The 19,237-nt window shown below is 43.0% G+C and overlaps 1 protein-coding gene across 1 annotated transcript; it reads left to right on the top strand.

The window, feature by feature from the left end:
• Positions 1 to 1,122: 1,122 nt before the first annotated feature.
• Positions 1,123 to 18,961, top strand: IL13RA1 (interleukin 13 receptor subunit alpha 1). The gene is made up of 10 exons (XM_075106830.1): positions 1,123 to 1,339; positions 4,418 to 4,575; positions 6,633 to 6,768; positions 8,615 to 8,735; positions 11,167 to 11,351; positions 11,722 to 11,873; positions 13,106 to 13,238; positions 13,696 to 13,792; positions 14,388 to 14,472; positions 16,129 to 18,961. Exons 1-10 carry the CDS (start codon positions 1,207 to 1,209, stop codon positions 16,246 to 16,248), a joined length of 1,320 nt encoding a protein of 439 aa, XP_074962931.1. The 5' UTR covers positions 1,123 to 1,206; the 3' UTR covers positions 16,249 to 18,961.
• Positions 18,962 to 19,237: the final 276 nt, after the last annotated feature.

The raw sequence follows: 19,237 nt of genomic DNA, 5'->3' as shown, positions 1-19,237 counted from the left end.
TGTGAGGATTTGTGAAAAACTACGTGCCGTGTCACACCCGTAAAAGTGAGAGCAAAACTGCAAGTGACCATATCATGTTTGGAAGGGGCCGAAGCAGAGGGCGTTTGGGGAAGTTTGTAGAAGGAAGAATGTGTAGCAGCAGATCAGAAGAAGAACAATGTGCGTTTGTAGTACAGATGGGAACCGTAGAAGTGATCTGAATTTGCAGAAGAGATTTTGAAAAGAGGAGTTCTGCCAGGGGGATTGAATAACTACGTTTAACACCAGGAGAACTAGTCGCGGATGTGCTAACATAGTTGCTTTCCTGGTGGGAGGACAGGAATGTCCCGGGCACGTTTCAGAAGTAGTGGGAACAGAGCGCAGATCTGCTTCTAAAAGAAAACGTCTTTGACTCCCAGAACAAGCTCTTTCAGAGTTTGTGGCCGTGCCGAGGTGCAGTGCGAGCGGAGCTCGCCGGTGCTGCTGGTGGGGGCCGCGGGGGAGCGCGGGGCGTGCGCCGTGCGTGGCGCGGCGGCTGCGGAGGGCCTGCGGGCAGCGCTGGGGCTGAGGGGGGTGCGGCAGGGCCGAGCGGGGGGGGGGCTCGGGGAGCGCCCCGGGAGGCGCGGGGGGCTTCGGGGGAAAGAACAGCGGTGGGGGTGCGGGAAGCAGCGATGGCCAGCGGGGAGCGGGAGGAAGGCAGGAGGCGGTGAGACAAGGGGTGGCAACAGAGGGAGGAGAGCGGGGGCAGCGTGGGGACGGGGGATGTCGCGGGAGGCTCCCGTGGCAGCGGGGGGGGTGCCGGCCCTGCCCCGCGGGGCCTGCCCCTGCCCCTCCCCAACTCCGGGCAGCCCTGGGGCGGGGGGCCGCGGCGCCGGGAGCCGGGGGCCCAGCCCCGGGGCGGGGCGGGGGCGGTGCTGCCCAGGTGCGGGGGCCGGACCGCCGCCGCTCCCCGCTCGGCTCGGGTTACCTGGGCGGGCCGCGGCGCGGCACTTCTCGTCTGGCCCGGCCCCCGCGACGGGAAGTGGGAGCGAGGGGCCGCGCTCGGGCAGCCGGGACGCCGGAGCCCCGCAGCCGCCCGGAGCCCCGCAGCCGCCCGGGGCCCCGCAGCCGCCCGGGGCCCCGCAGCCGCCCGGGGCCCCGCAGCCGCCCGGAGCTCCGCAGCCGCCCGGGGCCCCGCAGCCGCCCGGAGCTCCGCAGCCGCCCGGGGCCCCGCAGCCGCCCGGGGCCATGGAGCCTCCCGGAGCCCCGCAGCCGCCCGGGGCCCCGCAGCCGCCCGGGGCCATGGAGCCTCCCGGAGCCTTGCTGCGGTACCGGCTTCTCCTCGCCGTCTGCTGGGTGGTCGCCGCGGGGACGGCGGCAGGTAGGAGCGGGAAGGGGAGCGGGACGGCGGCGGGCTGCGAGCCCCGGGCCGGGCTGGCCCCGCTCCGCTCCGGGCGCTGGCCGCCGCGCCGTGGCTGCCGGCCGGGGCCGCGACACCCGGGGGAGCCGCCGCGGGGACCTTCCCGTGCGTGGCGCGGGCGGCCGGGGGAGCGGCGCTGCCCGCTCGGCCGCGGGCTCCGGCCGGGTGCGTCCGCCTGTTTGAGCCAAATGCTTTCATTTTTTGGTAGAAGAGGGCCGGAGCGCGTCGGCTGCGTGCGAGAGCGGTGCCGGCAGCGTCCCTGCCCCTTGCCGGGCGGAGGGACGGCGGTGGTTAAAAATTTGCTTTTCTCTCGCTGGAAGGCAGTGTTTGACAGTGTCAGCAGAAGTCTTTAAAGGTCTCTTTTCGGTTCCCGAGACCGTCTCTGCGTTAAAACCGAGGTAGAAGCCCCCCGCCCTCGGCTCGGTGCGCGGAGGCAGCCGCGGGCGCTGCGGGGCCGGTGCGGGAGCGCCGAGCGCCGGCCGCTTCCCCTGCGGTGCCCTTTGGCCGCTGCCTTCGCCGTTACTTTTCGTTTCCCCGCTTTTGGAAGCGGGAGCGTTTAGTCGCAGGAAAGGTGCGCGTGTGTCGGAGGGGGATTCAGCAGGAACGGGGCTCGAAGGCGTCTTAGTTCAGTCTTTGCTAACGTGATGCAAAAATACAGTTGCAAACGCGAGAGAATTATTTTTCAACTGGCTACGATTCATTTTATAACTAACCTTAAGAAAATACAGCAGGACAAAATACACTTAACAAACACTTTACGATGCCTGATGCAAAGTATTTGTTGATGTTTCCACAGTATCGCTTTTGGAAATAAAATGGGTTTTATGCAGGATTGCCTCAGCTAATCTCTGTTAGTTCCTGCTGCACTTTATTTTCCTAGAAGCATCGCTGTCGTTTTGTTTTTTAAGAGTGAGATAATGTCTTTCATAGTTGGTCTTCGAGTTGTCCTGCTAATTGCTGGAGCAATGAGATTTTAATAACACAATTATTAGACTGTATTTTATACAACAAAAATATGAGACTGGCCAAGCCTATGAGTAAAAGTAATTCTCCAGCTGAATATAACATTAAAGCACAAGCTTCAGAATTTTATAGACTACTCTAAAGCCTACTAGATGTAAGCTTTTTATGCTAATAGGATTTATTAATTTATTTCTAAACCTCAAATATTTGCAGTTCTTTGTGAGGTTAGAAATCTGCAAGCTTAAGCACAATTACTTCTAATCAAACCTAAAAGGAAACATGTAGACATTCAGAATGGCAATCGGGTGTCACTATTTTTTTAAATGGTTTGTGGGTTTTGTAGGTAACAAAGTGTGATCATGAAAAGACAGAATACTTGCAGCTGTGTAGTCTTGTTGAATAAATATATATGTGTAATTTTTTTAACGTGATCTAAAGGACTCGGTATTTGTCAACTTCAGCCCCCAGTGCTGTTCTAAAGCCTGTCATAGGTTCTTGTTAGTGGAACAGGTAATAGGCAAAGATGTTCTGGCTAGGCTCAGATTTCTCTGAGGAGATCTACATGCAGACACACAGATGGTGATGTCTGACCTCTACCACTGCCTGTCCTGTAACTATGCAAAGGTGTGAGAAAGCTCCAGGAGTTGGATGAATTTCCTTAAAGCTTTGGCAGCTCAGGCTCTCAGGAAGTGTAAGATAATGGTGTCGTGGACGCTTTGAGCAGATTTCCTGCTGAAAGAAGCTGTTTTGCCTTTCCATCTCCCCTCTTCCTTGCACTGGCAGAAGGAAATGGGGCTGCACTGTGACCTGACTGGGAAAACTGATATTGGTGGAATTATTATTTCCTTTCCCCCAAATGTTGGAGGGGTTTAAGCCTGGTTTTCTGGGACGAGCAAGTTTCCTGGGATGAGCAAGACCTGCAGCCGGAGTTGATACCAGTTTGAGGTGTTTGTGACTACTGCGTAACAAGGGTACTTTCTTTCCACAGACAAATAGGTGGTGGTGCCTCAGTGTTGATACCTGTAGATACCCTTGAGAAGCAGTCTCATTTGGCCTCTTATTTAACATCTCCTAATAATACACATTAGACTATCCCTTAAAAAAAAAACCAAAACCAAAATTCACTTTCATTTTCTTAGGGAATTACCAGTTGGTCACTTTTTCCCTAGAGTTGGAGTCTGACACATACTTTTTTTTCTTACAGTTTTATTTTTTCTGTGATATTTCCCTTCTTTGTTTTCTAATACAACCTTCAAGCTGTGTGACTGGATATTGAGTAGTCTGTGAATCAGTGCACAAGGGTAAGGAAGGGTCAATGCACAAATGGATTTATCCCAGCAACTGTCTCTGAGTCATGGCTCTTCCTCTTTGTCTTTCTTGCTTTTGGGGAGGTGAAAAAAATATACCGCTCAAGTGCGTCAGCAGTAAATTACTATTTATCCCACATTGGTTTTGCTCACTGTGCCAGAGCATAGCATTAAAAGTTTAATAGGTGAGTAATTGAAAAAGCATTGTGGTTTCTTCGTTGTTTTTTAACATTTTCGGTTTTGCTTGGATTGGGCTCAATTGTGGTTGTAACATACAGCTGTTGCCTGCAAGATGTAATTGCTTGTTGCCTTGAAGTTTTCTCTCTAAAACTGCATTGATGGATATTTTTGGGTAGAATGAAGTGTTAATTGCTCCACAAAACGTATATGCTATTTTACTGAAGATTCAGCATGCATGATGTGAACTTACAGCAGAAAAGACCTGAGAAATGAGGCTCATGTTCCCTCCACAAGCATTACTTTCATTATCACAGCCACTACACTGCTGCATGCTGCAGTTTCGTAAAAACTGCTTTTCAAAATTTTTGTGTGCACATTTCTTAAAATCATTTAAACGATTGACGGACTGAGCCAACAGGAATAGTAGAAACAATTTAGTGGGAGTAGCTTATCTGATAGCAAATACGAGCTGGTGAAATTGAGAAGTCATTTGTATTCTTTCCTGTTGGAGAGTTAAAAACCTGTCAGTATTACTAATGGTAAAATGTGGACCAAGAGGATTGTTACACTGGTAACTTCTTTCCTTTAGGAGAAAAAACTCCTCCACCTCCATCCAACCTGCACTACTCATTTATCCAAATCTGCACCCTGAACTGGACGTGGAACCCCCCCGAGAATGTCAGCAGTGGCTGCGACTTGAAGTATTCCAGTGACATCAAGATTGATAACGTCGCTCAGGACAAAAGAGTAAGTGCACTCTGCTATGCTCTGGTAAATGTCTTGATGTGATAAAATTGTGTGTGTGTAAGTGCACATATATATATATAAAATGTATATATAAATATATAGAAATACAGTTTTAATGTAGCCTTTAATGCTTGTTATGGGATGAAAAGCTCAAAAATGAGTCTTACCAGCATGTGGGATCCTCAGATCAGAAAAATCTGTCTGTCCCTCTCTGGTAATTGAGCTGCTACCGATAACACAGAAGTACCATAACAATAATGTGAAAAGACTTATTTCAGGCTTTGCTTATGCAGCTTTCTCGAAAAAACAAAACATATACAGGGCAGTCTACATCCTTGAGATTTAAATGGGAATTTGCAAAGGCTAATCTCCTTCACTTTGAGCTCAATTTAAGAAAGAAAGAGGCATGCACGTTATCCTTGGTGTAGCTGTGATTTGGCAGCAGAGACTTTTGGAGGTAATGCCAAGTATTAACGTATTCCCACATTTGCCCTGTCTCTGCGCTTATAGTTATTCATGAGGGTTATGTTATGAAGACGACATGGAACACATGTTCCCTGGAACAGAAACTGCAAAACTTCTTTATTTTGGGCTTTTATTTTGGGCTATTATGTCTGTGGTAGATGGTTTGCAGCCCAGATGTCATCCTTGGTGTGGATTAACAACTGTTTGGTCAGGACTGAGAGCAGCATTGCAGCGTTACTGAAGGGGCTGTAGGACTAATATTTTTACAATTTATTGCCTGTAAGGTAATATGCTGTCAGTCCAGAATTCCAAACCGTCAGAATTTGAAGGCTGTGGCGTTGGCCAAAATAGCAGTGACTGCTATTTTGGATACGGTTAAAACTGATACGATGCCTCTTGAAACTGTCCTTCATTGTTGAGCCCTATTACCTTTTTATGGCCTGATGTTTACAATGCCTTTTGATGGTTACTACTGTGCTTTTCTGACAACTCCAGGATATCCTGAAATTGAAGTAAGACTGTGGTTTCGCAATCAGCTGAGCTGATTTAATGGCGTAACATTGCTAAAAGGGTGATATTTCATTTTTGACTCCTCTTTCTCTAATGATCTTCATTGGACCTTTAGATAAGCCAGTTGATGAACTTGCTAACTCAGCAGAAACATGTTTACCTCTTCTGATGCGTTCATTAACAAATTAATGAGTTGAAAGTCTGCTTGGTTAACCAGCTGAATGAGTTCGTGGAAGGGCCTAATGTGTTGGGGTCAGTAGCTGTAAAAGAGCAGTGGGACAGCGGTTTCACATGACAGGGTGAACCAGACTGCATACCACCTTTCTGCATCTTTTTGCATTGCAGCTGGTAGAACCTACTCTGTTCATCACTGTTTGATTTCCCTGCCCTTTCAATAGTGTCAATGTATTATTATTTTTTTTAATGCACCAGCGGTTACACCATTCTTTGCTCATAACAAAGATTTGGCTTTTTTTCATGTCCTGTTTCCAGTTAAGTAAAAGACATCCCCCTAGCCCAGTAAAAGACGCTCAAGAAAGCGTACAAGAAAAGGGTGAGCCTTTTTTTCACACAAACAGGTACTCTCTTCTGAAAATGGAAGCTCATGGACTGCTTGGGCCTGATGTATCCACACCAACTGTTCTCACTGCTTTTTGGGGACATCTTCAGATGTTCTTTCTGTTCTTCGCACACACACAGAAAGATGAAGATTAGATCTGTAAACTCCTGTTTGTTAGCTGTGTTATAAACATGCTTGTTTTGCATTATCCATGGAGGCTTACTGTAGGATCATTTTCCCCCATGTTATAGTCGTTTCTTGATCTCTGTATGGCCATTGCTCATGTCTACAGGTCACTGGAGTAGTCATTTTCCTTCAGTGAGTTCCGAATGTGCCTGATGAGCAAAAAGAAAAGCTAAGTGATGCTGAGGCCTCCTGTGTTGTCAGACGCTTATTTCATTTGGCTTTGAGTTGCAGCCTTTCTGAGGGGCTGTAATGTATTCTTCTGTTAATAGTATTTCCCCTGTGTCTGATACGGTACACCAAATGTTCTGGTTCTCTTTCTGACCCCATCTAAACCCAGGAATGGAGTAAGAGTCGCTTCCGTGTGACTGATACGTTCCTGAATAGGGAAATGAGTTTCGGAGTGAGAAGTGAATGCGAGTACAATGCCACCAGCAGTTACAGCGAATGGGTGGAGACCACTCTTCTGCCAAAAGGTAACACGTGCAGCAGCCAGACCTGAGGCAGACGTGCCCGTCATGGCCTGAGGAGACATGGCCTTGTTTTCTGTCCCGTTTTAACAAAATACTGTAGAAATATATCATAGAGAAATAGGGAGATACCCGACACAAGGGCTAGTTCGGTTGATAGAGCTCAGACAGAACAATTATACTACATTTAAACACAGCTGGAGCCTTCTGATGTTTAAAACCTCATGGTCAAGCTTGTAAAATTTAAATGCCCTTCCAAGGCAGTGGTATGATTCCTGTTATTCCTCTTGTCCCTGCCGTGCTGTGATTGTGGGATAAGAGATAACTTAGGTTGTATTAAGCCTGCTGACTTCATGACTAACATCTAAGTCAGTTTATTTTGTATCTTGCTGTACAAGCATAAGTCCCTAAAATAACCCTACATTTGTAAATGTTAGAGGGATGAATCTAGCAAATTTTAACAGCTTAATGAATAAACAACTTTAATAGGGTTCTCTTTTTTCAAAAGAGGTGACTGAGATCCATGAAGTTGTGCATAGCAAAATGAATAGAAAAAAAATATTTTTTGTTTCTTGACACTCTTGACATAAGGGGTCCATAGCAGAATTGTTAGGAAGCAGACTTTAAGCAATAATGTATTCTGCTGGATGCTGAAAGTTAGGAGGTATAGCAAGGAAATAGAGCCTTTTGCCTTGAGTAGGAAAAGCCTGTCTAACCCAGGAGCATGACTCCATGTGGATAAAAACCAGGTGTGGACAGGAGAGGCTGAGGCCTTATTAGGCTTGTCTGCATGTCTGTCAAAAGGTATTCTGGAAAATCAGGGAAGCAGACCATTAGGACAATGCATACTAAACAGGTTGGGGCTTTTAAAAGTCTGCTTGCAGATAAAATATTTTTAAATACTTCTTGGAATAGGAAAACCAGTTTCATTTTCATATACTCGTAGACAGTTGCTACTCTGAGGAGAACGCAAGCTTGGGAGTAGAGGGTAGTTTGAGGTTTGCTATCAGTAGAAGTCTGGAGTGTTGATAAACTTAACTTTTTTTTTTAGTTCCTGGAGACATTGCAAATTGTTAAAAGGAAAAGATATCTAATGTGCAGCGATATGATAATACAGTATAAGTAACTTGTACTATACAAAAATGCAAGATTAAATATGAAATACTTTATTCCATAATTGCTTTCCCTCAGAGATACTTTGATGTCTCTATTCACAATTGCTATGTACTCGTTTGTATTTATGTTCTGAAATTTGGGTTTTCAATATGTTGAAGTTGAATGTCTAGAGGTTTATGGGTCTTAATTAAAAGTAAACTTACCCCAGGGTTGCATTTTTCCATATTTAAGATCTGCAGGTATTTCCATATTCAGAATACTGAGAAACTAATATTGTAGCTGGAGAAGATACTGTAATTAAATGCTGCCTATTTTTAACATTGATGGCTGTAATAACTATAACAAAGCTAAGTGCTTTCCCTATAACTGCCTATAAATATAGCTCCTTTTTAAAGTATCTGTAGTTGAACAGAAAAAAATATTTTCCTGACTCAACACCTTGTCCTTAGCATTAGATAACTCTAAGTAGTACCTCAGACATGGTGAAAACTGAGATTCCCTGGTATTAGCTTGCATTTAGAAGTCACCCTGCTGAGATGTCAGCTATTGCAAGCAATAAACAACTGAGGTTCATCGCTGGCTATGCTGAGGCAGGCGGTGCCGGCTGAGAGGTAACCCATCTTTGCCTTCCAGGCAGCTCCAGTTACATAAAAAGGGATGTTTTCCTTCTGGAAGCTGGGGAGAAGACTTCGCTAGCGAAATAAATCTTAAAAGGCCTTTCCAACTTGGCTTGCAGGTATTCCAGGTACTGCTGCTGTTGACCTGAGCTGTATTTGGCACAACTTGGAGTACATGGCTTGTACGTGGTATGCTGGGGAGAATGCAAGCAGTGTTACCAATTACACGTTGTTTTACTGGTTCGTATGACCTTTTTATTCCCAACTCTAATGTGCTTTAGTCCTAATCTTCAGTTTTACATTACACGATTTACCTGTCTGCTTCCTGCTGCTTCAGAAGATCCCAGGGCATTGTGTACAAGTTATTGCTGGGTCTTGTCCAACAGAAAACTTCACTGGTGAAGGGTCAAGAGGTTGCTGTTGCTGAGTGTTTTCGGCAAGCTGATGTAAATATTACGTGAACCACTGGCTGCTTCTGAGCCCATTTTAAAATAACTGTTGCTTTCTAATTTTTTCTAAATGTGGATTCAAAGAGGGAAGAATTATGAACTGAACTAGACCAATATATTAATTGCGTTCTTTGCAGCCCAACAAACACGGGCCGTTTAAGTCAGCACTACTGTATGTGTCAGCTCTTAAATGACTGGAAAATGGTATGAAAATGTTAATAACACTTAGCAGTAGTTTTGTTTGTATCTTCTATGTCATAAATAACCAATTCACCTTGAAGGTTATGGAGAACATCTTTTTATCATCATCCACGCTTGCCAGCTGTCTGCCATAAATAGACTCTTGTTCCAAAGGAGCAGAATGGTGGAGTGAGCAAAAACTTGGCAGCAAGATCTGCGCATGCTAATCTGTGCATACTTCTGCATGTTGATGGGGCTTGTGAAATGCCAGATTGCATTAACTTCTGTAGAAATATTGAAGTTTTCTTTCTGAAAGCCCCTTGTTGTAGTTTTAAATGAGCTTTCTCTCTTATCTGAACTAAGTAAACAGACTTTTTCCTCTTCCTGTCCAGTGGCAGTCCTGCAGGCTAACCGTTCGATTCAAGGCATTTTGACAGCAAGCGGCAGAAAACTTGCTACTTTAGTTAAATGTGGGGAGGACTGTTTTCTAAACTGCTACTCAAAGAAATTTTTTCTTTATTACAAGAACAGTACCAATGAGATGTTGAAGACCTGAATTTCTGGGTAAATGGATACTTACTGGAATAATGCTCTAATTAGAGCTCTACATCTTCAACTCCCTCTTTCTTTTTAATGAAAGATGTAGCTGCAGTGACAAGTGTTTTGATTCATGCTGCTTAGAAAGAAAAATACTTCTTTCTAGTTTTAAAGTTGAAAGCTAAAGAAACACTTGATTTATGGACTGAAAGATACATTTTCCATAATGCAGGTGAGGTTTTGGTTGTGTGTCTGAGGTTTTTCGTCTTAATTTGGGTTTTTTTTCCTCAGAAATAACTGAACAATGGTGTGAAAAATTATTGCTTAGCTCCATTTCATATTCTTCACTGATACTTTCCTCTAAAAACCGTATCTTTTCATCCAAAGTGGACGTGAATGTGACATTAGCTTAGAACAAACATGTCTAGTCAGTGCACAGGAACACTTGCTGAAACAGAGGCTTAGGAGGGCAGGTTGGTGCCGTCTGCTCTGAATGCCTCCCATCTTCATCAGATCAGGGTGGAGAGGTGAGAAGAGTGGATAAAGAAGGGGTCTGTCCTGAAAACAGGGCAGACAGTTTTTGGCTTGCCAAGCTCCAATATATTGTGATGTGAAGTAGGAGAATGTCACTCCTATTGTGCTCCTGAATCATAGAATTATTGGAAAAGGTTGGAAAAGACCCTTAAGATCATCGAGTCCAACTGCTAACCTATCACTGGCAAGTCCACCACTAAACCATATCCTCACACACCACATCTACCCTTCTTTTAAATACCTCCAGGGATGGTGACTCCACCACCTCCCAGGGCAGCCTGTTCCAATAGTTGACAACCCTTTTGGTGAAGAAGTTTTTCCTAATATCCAACCTAAACTTCCCCTGGCGCAGCTTGATGGAATGAAGCTCTGTATCACTTTTAAATACATAATCAGTTTTCTTGGGAGGAAGAGCTGCTGGCATATTTTCACTGGGACTTGCGGCGCAAAGCGAAGCAAGGAAGAAGGTTGTCATAGCTTATCTGTTACTGGAAGTAGGTACTGACATTTTGAAAAGCAGGTGCAGGCAATAGGTGAAACCTGGCAGTCTCAGGCAAGAGCTGCGATGCCCGTGGCATAGCTAAAGATTAATCAGCTCATTCTGTTACAGAAGTGAAATTCTGTTGATGGGAAGTGACCCAAATTAGTTTACTTTCCAAATATTTTTTTCCTTGACGTTGTTTTCCCATGTAGAAAATGTGAACCAAAGCTGAAAGCAGCTGTTATATCTGGTGCTTGGATGTAAAGCGAAGCTGCCTCTCTTTCTACTTGACACTCTACAAAAACAATATTCTTGCTAAAGCTTGAACTAAATGAGAAGCTTCTTACTTTGCTTAGCTTTACTTTTGTATGTGCTGTAGCACAGATTTAATGCAAGATCAGTTGTTAGAATTGGTAACAGGTTTAAGAACAAGCCTGCCTCTTGCTGTCCTACTCTTCTGAAGTTTTAAAAAACATTTTTATTCCTATAGGTTTGATGGTTTGAAAAACAGTGAGAAGTGCAGCAACTATTCTGTGCACGGAAGAACTTTCAGATGCACTTTCAATCTTAGCTTCCCAAAAGGCACCAGTACTTACCCACCTATAAGTATTTTGATTAGAGATGGTTCTGAAGAAATTAGGCCTCTGTGTACAAGTAAAAATCCTACCACCCTTGGTAAGTTTAACACCACATTATAAAAAATTATTTTAAAAAATAAGTTTGCTAGTCTATCATTGTGTTTGAGAAGCTTGCACCTCTAAGCTGTGGGTGAGACAACAAGATTATTGTGCTCCCTTCTATTGATCTTTGATTTGGAAATTATATAGACAGGGTTTGTTTCTTTGGGGGTAGAAGGGTCACTTTTCACTCATTTTTACTCTTATTCTTCAGTTGTTTTTATTCTTGCTTGGCTTTTTGGTGTTAACTTTTTCCTCGTTCTGTTCCTAAACTGGTATAAGTGTAATATTATGCAGTACAGGACTTGAACAACTTTTGTAAGCAGTGAAATATACTTTTTAACTAATTCTTCCATTTTGCATTTCAGTAAAACCTGCTACACCAAGACGAGTTACACTGTCAAAGACTAATGGTGAAATACGTGTAGAATGGAGTGGACCAGACACCTTTCCAGAAAAGTGTTTATTTTATGAAGTTGAATATCACAATGGTGATTTGCACAACACTCAGACAATTCAAGTAATTTTTCATTACTTACAGTTAACTGATTTTTTTTTTCTATGTGCCTTTTATAATTTGTGTTGATATACACAGTACATCAACTATTTGCTGTTTAAAAATGAAAAATTATATATGCTGCATGTGCGCAGGTCTGGTGCACTAGCTGGGAGTGTTGTGTGGACGTAAGATTTTTCTCCCGTACAGTAGGTTTCTGGTAGTAATATCTCTACAGCGCAATTCATACAAGTCTTCTGAATCCTTGCCATCACTTGCTATGGCAAAGCAGTAAGTCTGATAAAGAAGTATACACTAAATAAACAACGCCTATCAGGAAATACACTGCAGTGCACGTACCTGTTTGCTTCTTAGTGATACGGGACTTTGCTCTGCTGCTGTTGGGTTTTCCTGTTGTTGGTCTGCACTCGGTCAGATGACTGCCTTGTCTTTGAATGGCATGTCTTGGTTACCGTACAGTAAAATTAATTGTGTGGGCACACAAGAATGCAGAATGTTATACAGAAAAGCAAGGGGATAAAAAGACTGAGGATGGGGGGGAAGAAAAAGGTGTGTGCTCTTAGACACACTGATTTTAATGTACGTATAAAAAGTATTGACTTTGGTGTCTGGATATACTCATGCCTGTATCTGCATAGCCAAACTGGCTGTACTGCTTGATCAGAATGGTAAACAACATGATAAATTTAAAAGTAAGGTGGCAGTCTTCTCCTGTGGAGCTTACTTAGTTATTTGTCCTACCCCAAATTTAGCAAGCTCAAATAATATCGAAATTCCTTGGGGAACTGGCATTTTGGATCAAAAGTAAGTGATGTTTGATCCCAGCCAGTGTGTTTGCGTGCCTCTGTAGAGGCATTGCAGAGGACTTCTGCATGGTCAAAGCTGGATCAGCATTGCTGCCCTGACAGAGAGGGGAAGGCTGCATAAATCACAGATGTTTCTCAAAAAAAAAAAAGGCACTGTTCCAGACACTGAGTCTTAGTTTAATCATAAATGCCAAATGCTGGGTGATAAGTGTAGCAGTGCATAAGTAAATCTTAGCTTTGGAATCTCTATTTAGGCAGTCTGTGCTGGTTAAATGCTACTATGTCCTTTTTTATGAAGTTCAGTACTCACAAAAAGATCTTCCATCAGAACATTCAGAATACATTATTGCACAATGAAAATAGGCTTGTAAATGGCTAAGAATACATTGGTAATTGAACAAGGCAAATTACCTGTTCTTTTCACCTTAGGTTGAAAAAAATTATACGTCAATTCCTAGCATTGATCCTAATAGCAAGTACATCTTCAAAGTGAGAGCAAAACCAAAGCCTGACTGTTACAGCAGCGAGCTCTGTAGCGACTGGAGCGAAGAAAAGAGTATTGGTGAGAGCTACTGTTCCTGCAATCTGTTGCACTTGATTCTTCATCTGTAAGGCTTCTAGTCTAATACCTTTTGCCTGCTAAGTAAATGGGCGTCGAAGATCATCTGCCTGTGTCTGTTCAATTTTAGGTGAAAAGAGGGCGCAGGAGAGTTCGAGTCTTTCAGCAGTGCCATCGGTTACTGCCTGTACTGCTGTACGTGTCGATGGGTTGCCACCTGTGTAGCTGTGTGATAACCCCTTTCCAGTGCTCTCAGTTTTTCAGCCCTGAGTCTCCTGGTTTTAATCTTCTTGCCGAGTATGTCCGTACTATAGTATCATTCTTTGAAAAACGAGTCCTTGCCTACAAAAGTGCTAGTATATTTAAAAAACCTTCCATCTGTGAATTAATTAACTTGTTGTCATTATTCCTAAAAAGCCTCCCAAAACATCCCTGAGTTTCTACAGTTTTTGTTTTCCAGGTGAGAAGACGGACTCTACGTTCTATTTTGTTTTAATAATCACCATTCCATTAATAGTAGCAGTATCTACAATAATTCTACTAGTTTACCTAAAAAGGTAAATTATGATTTCCCATTATTTACAGTCCAGTAATTCTGACTGGTCTTTGACTTGAGTTACAATTGATCTCTCTTCCAGGTAACTGTCCGTGATGTGGCATGTTTCAGTAGCAGCTGTTTTATCCATAACATTCATTGCATGACAAAAATGGCGGCACCGTTGCGTGGCAGTCATTAGCATTAGGTTTATAGACCATATACGTGCTCAGGCTGCCCTTGGCTAACTTTGTTTATGTATGCTCACCATTAGATTCTTACTGCACAGCTGTTGCATCCCCTCTCTTTAAACAATGAAGTCCAAACTCAAAACTAAGCTTATATAATATATTTAACCAGACTTTTAAAAAAGTATACTTTTGCTGCTGTCTTTGTCAACAGTGAAAGTTATTTAGAATCTGTCTGTGTGAGCAGTCGCGTTTCCTTTTGGTTTGGGGAGTAAAAATTGGGCTACAGTTGCAGAGAATAAAAGCTGGCCAGTGATGCCAAAGCTGACTCCACAGATTTTCTTGACTGTACCCAAGTATGATATTGAAATTATGACTTTTAGATTAATATATCTGTCATCTAAAGCTTTTCTTTTTAATTTTCTGAAGGCTGAAGATATTAATCCTTCCACCAATTCCGGACCCTAGAGAAATTCTTAAGCGCATGTTTGGAGAGCAGAATGAGGATTCCCAGGTTAGTAAGAAGCTGTTAGGCCAACTAATCTTTTGAAGTGGAATCTGTAGGCTTCCAATTTTCTTCACCCTAATACCTATGTCTATCTTAAAACCAACTGTATATAAGTAAGTATATTGTATGCAGATTAAGTATTTACAATAGTAAGAGTTGTTCAGAAATAATTACCCAAAGCTGAGAGGGACTTCCCCCCCCTCTAATTTCATATACTTTTCTAGATACATTAGCAGAATTGTGATATTCTGTTATTTCACAGACTCATAGTCCCTTAAATGTGTTTTTGGGTTGGTTTGGGGGTTGGGTTTTTTAGACGGGGATTTTCTGGTTGGGGGGGGGGGGGGGGGCGCGGGTGTTGGTTTTGGTTTTTTTTTCCCCTGTTTGTTGGGGGTTTTTTGGGGGTTTGGGGTGTGTTTTGGTTTTGGGGGGGGTTTCGGTTATTTGCAACTCCTTTACACTGCTTCTCCTGAACATTCAGGTCTTTCTCTACTAGTTGCTCATATTTATGATGCTGAATAAAGCTATTCATATTTGATTTCCAGAAACTTATATTTTTAGCACTTTCACATTTATCACAGTCAGTTAGCTATGAATTAAATCAGGACATTTAGCCTCTTATTGGCAAAAGAACAAAACTATTGCTGCTTCAAGCTCTGGTTGATGAAGGATTTGCTGTGGGGCCTTATTTCAGAAATAATAAACATAATACTGATTATGGAAACTCTTACTTCTAAACAAATCTAACTCAGTATCCCTTTATAAAAATCTTAAGGGGAGTACGCTGACATGCCCTACTTCAGACCTGGACATGAGGCAATGTATGTTGTTCTCTGAACACAGTCCTTGCACGGAAGGGACCTCCTGACTCACTGTGGCATCTCAAAATTGATGCCACTTGTGAAACTTTTGTAGAGGATAACGACTATCTGGGTGTCTGGTTCTGCATGTGCATTGGGTGTTCTCAGCTGCATGGGAGTTGCAGGCATAGCTGACTTACTTTTTAAAAGTCTCCTTTTGTGGCCTCCCAATTGCAAATGGAGTCAGTACAAAATCCAGTATTCCTTTTTTCCACAGAGATGTTCTGAGTTCACCTAATAATAAACCAGAACTATGTGGAAAGCATGGATCTGGCCTCCTAGTTGACTACCTTTTAGATAAATATTTCAGCATATATTTCTCATTATGGCACTAAGAAGGGACTTTTGGCCTTGAGGATCATAATTATGGTAGCTGTTACATTTTGTTGTGCTTTGAAGTGCTTTGTTGCTGCCCCAACTATCACTATGTTCTTGCCTCTGAGTATTAGCTTGATCTCTTGATCTTGATCTTCTCTATGTGTTCAGGCTCTCAGTGAGACCTCTACTAAACCTATATCCTCTCTTCTCCATCCTCCTGCCTGAGCTTCACCTGTTAGCTGTAGTTGGAAGCACCCTTAAGATGGGGGCCAACCTTCAGTTCTTCCTTGCCTCCGGAGAGGACAACTCTCCTGTGAACCAGGCCTAAGCCATGACCCTAATAAGCACAACTTGTTGCCCAAGCGCCTTGGATTTTTTGCCACAATATAGGCTGTATGTTGTGAACCAGGTCTGTCTTATGGGGCTAAAAAACCAATGCTCACCATGAAGAAGCACAGTTAAACATGTTGTTCTTCTCTTTCAGAGCTGCGCAAAGGATGATTCTGTGAATGCTTATGACAGGTTACTTAAGGAAGAAGAAATTCATTCTTTAATTTTAACAGAAGCTCCGGCGTGTGCTATTTCTGAAAAAGAAAACCGATAAACTGTGCTTTACCAGTGAAAGATGAGGAAACTTTCATTCCTGCTCCTGTACCTTAGGTGACAATGTAGATGTGAAGAGGCCTGCAAGACATTCACCAACTTTTACCTTACTGAGTCCTTTCTGAGCCTTACTTCTCTGATGCTCAGAAGATCCATCACTAACAGTGGCCATTCCTCCATCTCTGCTGGAGATACTCATCTTGGATCATTCAAGATGAGTGTGTACATAACTTTCATCTGACTGCATTGCAGCATCTTTTGTTCTGGCTCCAGCCAGCTCTGCCCCATTATTTGTCATTTGCACTTGTGTTTGTGCCTCACATTAGACTGTAAATGAGTGTTTGGAGCAAGCACTGTGACTTCTCTGAAGTATTTGGCTCAATTTTGCAGCAGGTGAGATGAGGCTTGTTTACAGTAGATGGCTCATTAGTGCTACTACGTGGAACTGCTGCCAGGTAGGCTGCCAGAGCATGGACCGTTTGTGGATGCCTGTTTTGTGTCCTCCAGGGCAGGGCACTTTCCAGAGGGCATTTATGGACTGACCTTCTTGTGCTTCTGGTTGATGTGCATCAGCCTTGGCCTGGTCAAACCCCATAAAAGAGGATTGTTTTTCTTTAAAAATGTGTATGAAAAGCCTCTCTGCTTTCCAGCTGGTATTGAGACTATTCATAGATAAGACTTAGGTTTTTTTATCCTTTCAAGTGCCTGTCCTCAGATGCCTTCCCTTCATGGACTTCTTGGGTTAATTATACTTTGTTTAAAATGATAAATAGAATTTTTTACTTGTGTTGTGCAGTGGCAGATAACTGTATTGAATCTCATGAGACTGTGATTCTACTTTGGCTGTATTGGCCTGAAAACACCTGATTTTTGGAAGCTAAGTCATCCTGAGTGTCCAGCAAAATTACCAGGATGGATGCATGAGTCTAAGGAGCTGTGGTCAAATTGATTTGCAGGTGCTAAACCACTGAAACTGAATTAATTGAAAGCCTTCAGGACCCATCCTTACTGCTGACCTGATGGATTTGGGGGAAGAGGGGGTGACAACCTTGACCTGCTTTCTAAGGGATAAGCTTTATTCTTCCTATACCCATGAGGCTGTGATTTTAGCCTCCCCTCTAGGAGCTTGGCAATTTAAAACAAAGTGCTGATTTGACTTTAAAAAAATGCAAAACTTTTTTCTATATTTTACTGCAGCAGCTTACTTTTTTTTTTCTAAGTCATGAATTGATTTGTTTGTTTTCTGATGGTTCTGTTTTGAGGTTGCCTTACCCAGCAAAGCTAAACAGCCGTTTTCTGGTACAGCTGTGACATTGCTCTGCTCTGAGTTCTGAGCATTAGTTTCTTCCCTGTGCTGCAAGGGTGTTAACAGCAGTGTACCTGGACTGTGCTGGAGGCAGAAAGCAAAGTGGTGGGGAGAAGGGGATCCAGGCAAGCTGGTTGTGGGTAGTGTTCAGGATTTTCTTGCTCTTCCCAGCTAAGTGCAGACACGTTAGTCGTTGAAACAGACAGTCTTAGCAGACTGGGAAGAGATCTGAGAAGTTTGCAAACTCTGTAGTCACTAACCTTTTAAAGTTCAGCCATGTCCTCAAACTCAATTCAAATAACTGAAATGCTATATTCATAGACTATATTGTTCTACAATAAGCAGAACTAACGGAGCTTGCTTTTTGGCTACAAATTTACATCCTTTACCCTCTTATATATACCCCCCTTCTCTTAATAAATCCAATTCTTTCCGCAGTCCCCAGTGAGCCTCTCAAACATAGTTTCCTCCACATCTCCTATCTACTTCTTGTTACTGGTGGTAGAAAGGGGAGGAGAAATGTAGAACTATCAGACCCCATATTAGCTTAAATCTTTTGCTTTCAATCAGGCTAAACAAAAAGAAGACATTCTAAAAATTGGTTAGTGAGACAAAGCAAGAATAAAGCCTCAGGGATTTCAGTGAGAGAAGACGAAACTCAGGTTATACAAAGCCAGCTAGCAGCACTATTTGATGTTCCAGAGGTAAAGGAATAGCATGGAGTAAAGGGTAGTTAAATTCCTGTGCCAACTTGACTCCCTCTCCCCTGCAACGTTCCTATCATTATAGTGATATAAATATTTCTCAAATCTACCTCATCTAGAACGTTGCTCATTGTAGACCACTAGACAAACAGAAGTGTATGATTTCAAGGTGAGTAAGCATAAGAGTATAATATAAAGCTTTGTGGCTTTCAGTATAGCAATCTAGGAAGATGATCCTCGGTACTTTATCCTAAATTCTTTCAACTTTTGTTTTGGTGTTTATGATAAAGCCAAAGCTTATTTGCTTGAAAAAAAAAAAAAAAAAAGAAAACAAAACCCAAACAAAACAAACCTTCCCCCCCCAAACTCATAAAGCCAAAGGAGTGCAAAAAACAGATGGAAGGCACGAGGCCAAAAGGAGCACTGAAATGGAGAGGGTGGTTTAGATCACTATACAGAAATGCCTGGGTAATTCTTTGTTTCACAAATAATAGTAATTGACACACTTCCTAATGGAGGAATTTCTCAAGCCTGTGTGTTGGCATGTAAAGTAAGTGTCTGAGTATATTTTCATCTTTCATGTCTTGTTTATGGTTAGGGGTTTTTTAGCTTGAAATTTTCAAAGTTTTGCTATCATTTGTTCTTCGTTGCAGTTACTTGATCTGTAAGTTTGTTTAAAGAATAAATAAATATGTTTGAATGTTTTTCAGTACAATTGCATGGCATTTCATTCTTGGGTTGAGGGATAAACTGAGATAGAAGAGATGGCAGTGGTTTAATGAGAAACATGTTTGAGGCATGCAGAACCCAGAGAAGAAAAACTGAGTGTTGCTTTGCCCTCTTCCCTTGCAGAAGCGAACTCAGCCCACACAATCAGTGAGGAATGGTACAACTGTGACTTCTTTGGCTGGTGAAATGAAACTGAGATGGAGCTGTGCACAAGACTTGTGCTCTCACCCCACGTGTACTCAGTGCCATGC

The sequence above is a fragment of the Phalacrocorax aristotelis genome, chromosome 11, assembly GCF_949628215.1.
Source record: "Phalacrocorax aristotelis chromosome 11, bGulAri2.1, whole genome shotgun sequence".
NCBI lineage: Eukaryota > Metazoa > Chordata > Aves > Suliformes > Phalacrocoracidae > Phalacrocorax > Phalacrocorax aristotelis.
This window is presented reverse-complemented; position numbering and strand designations above follow the sequence as displayed.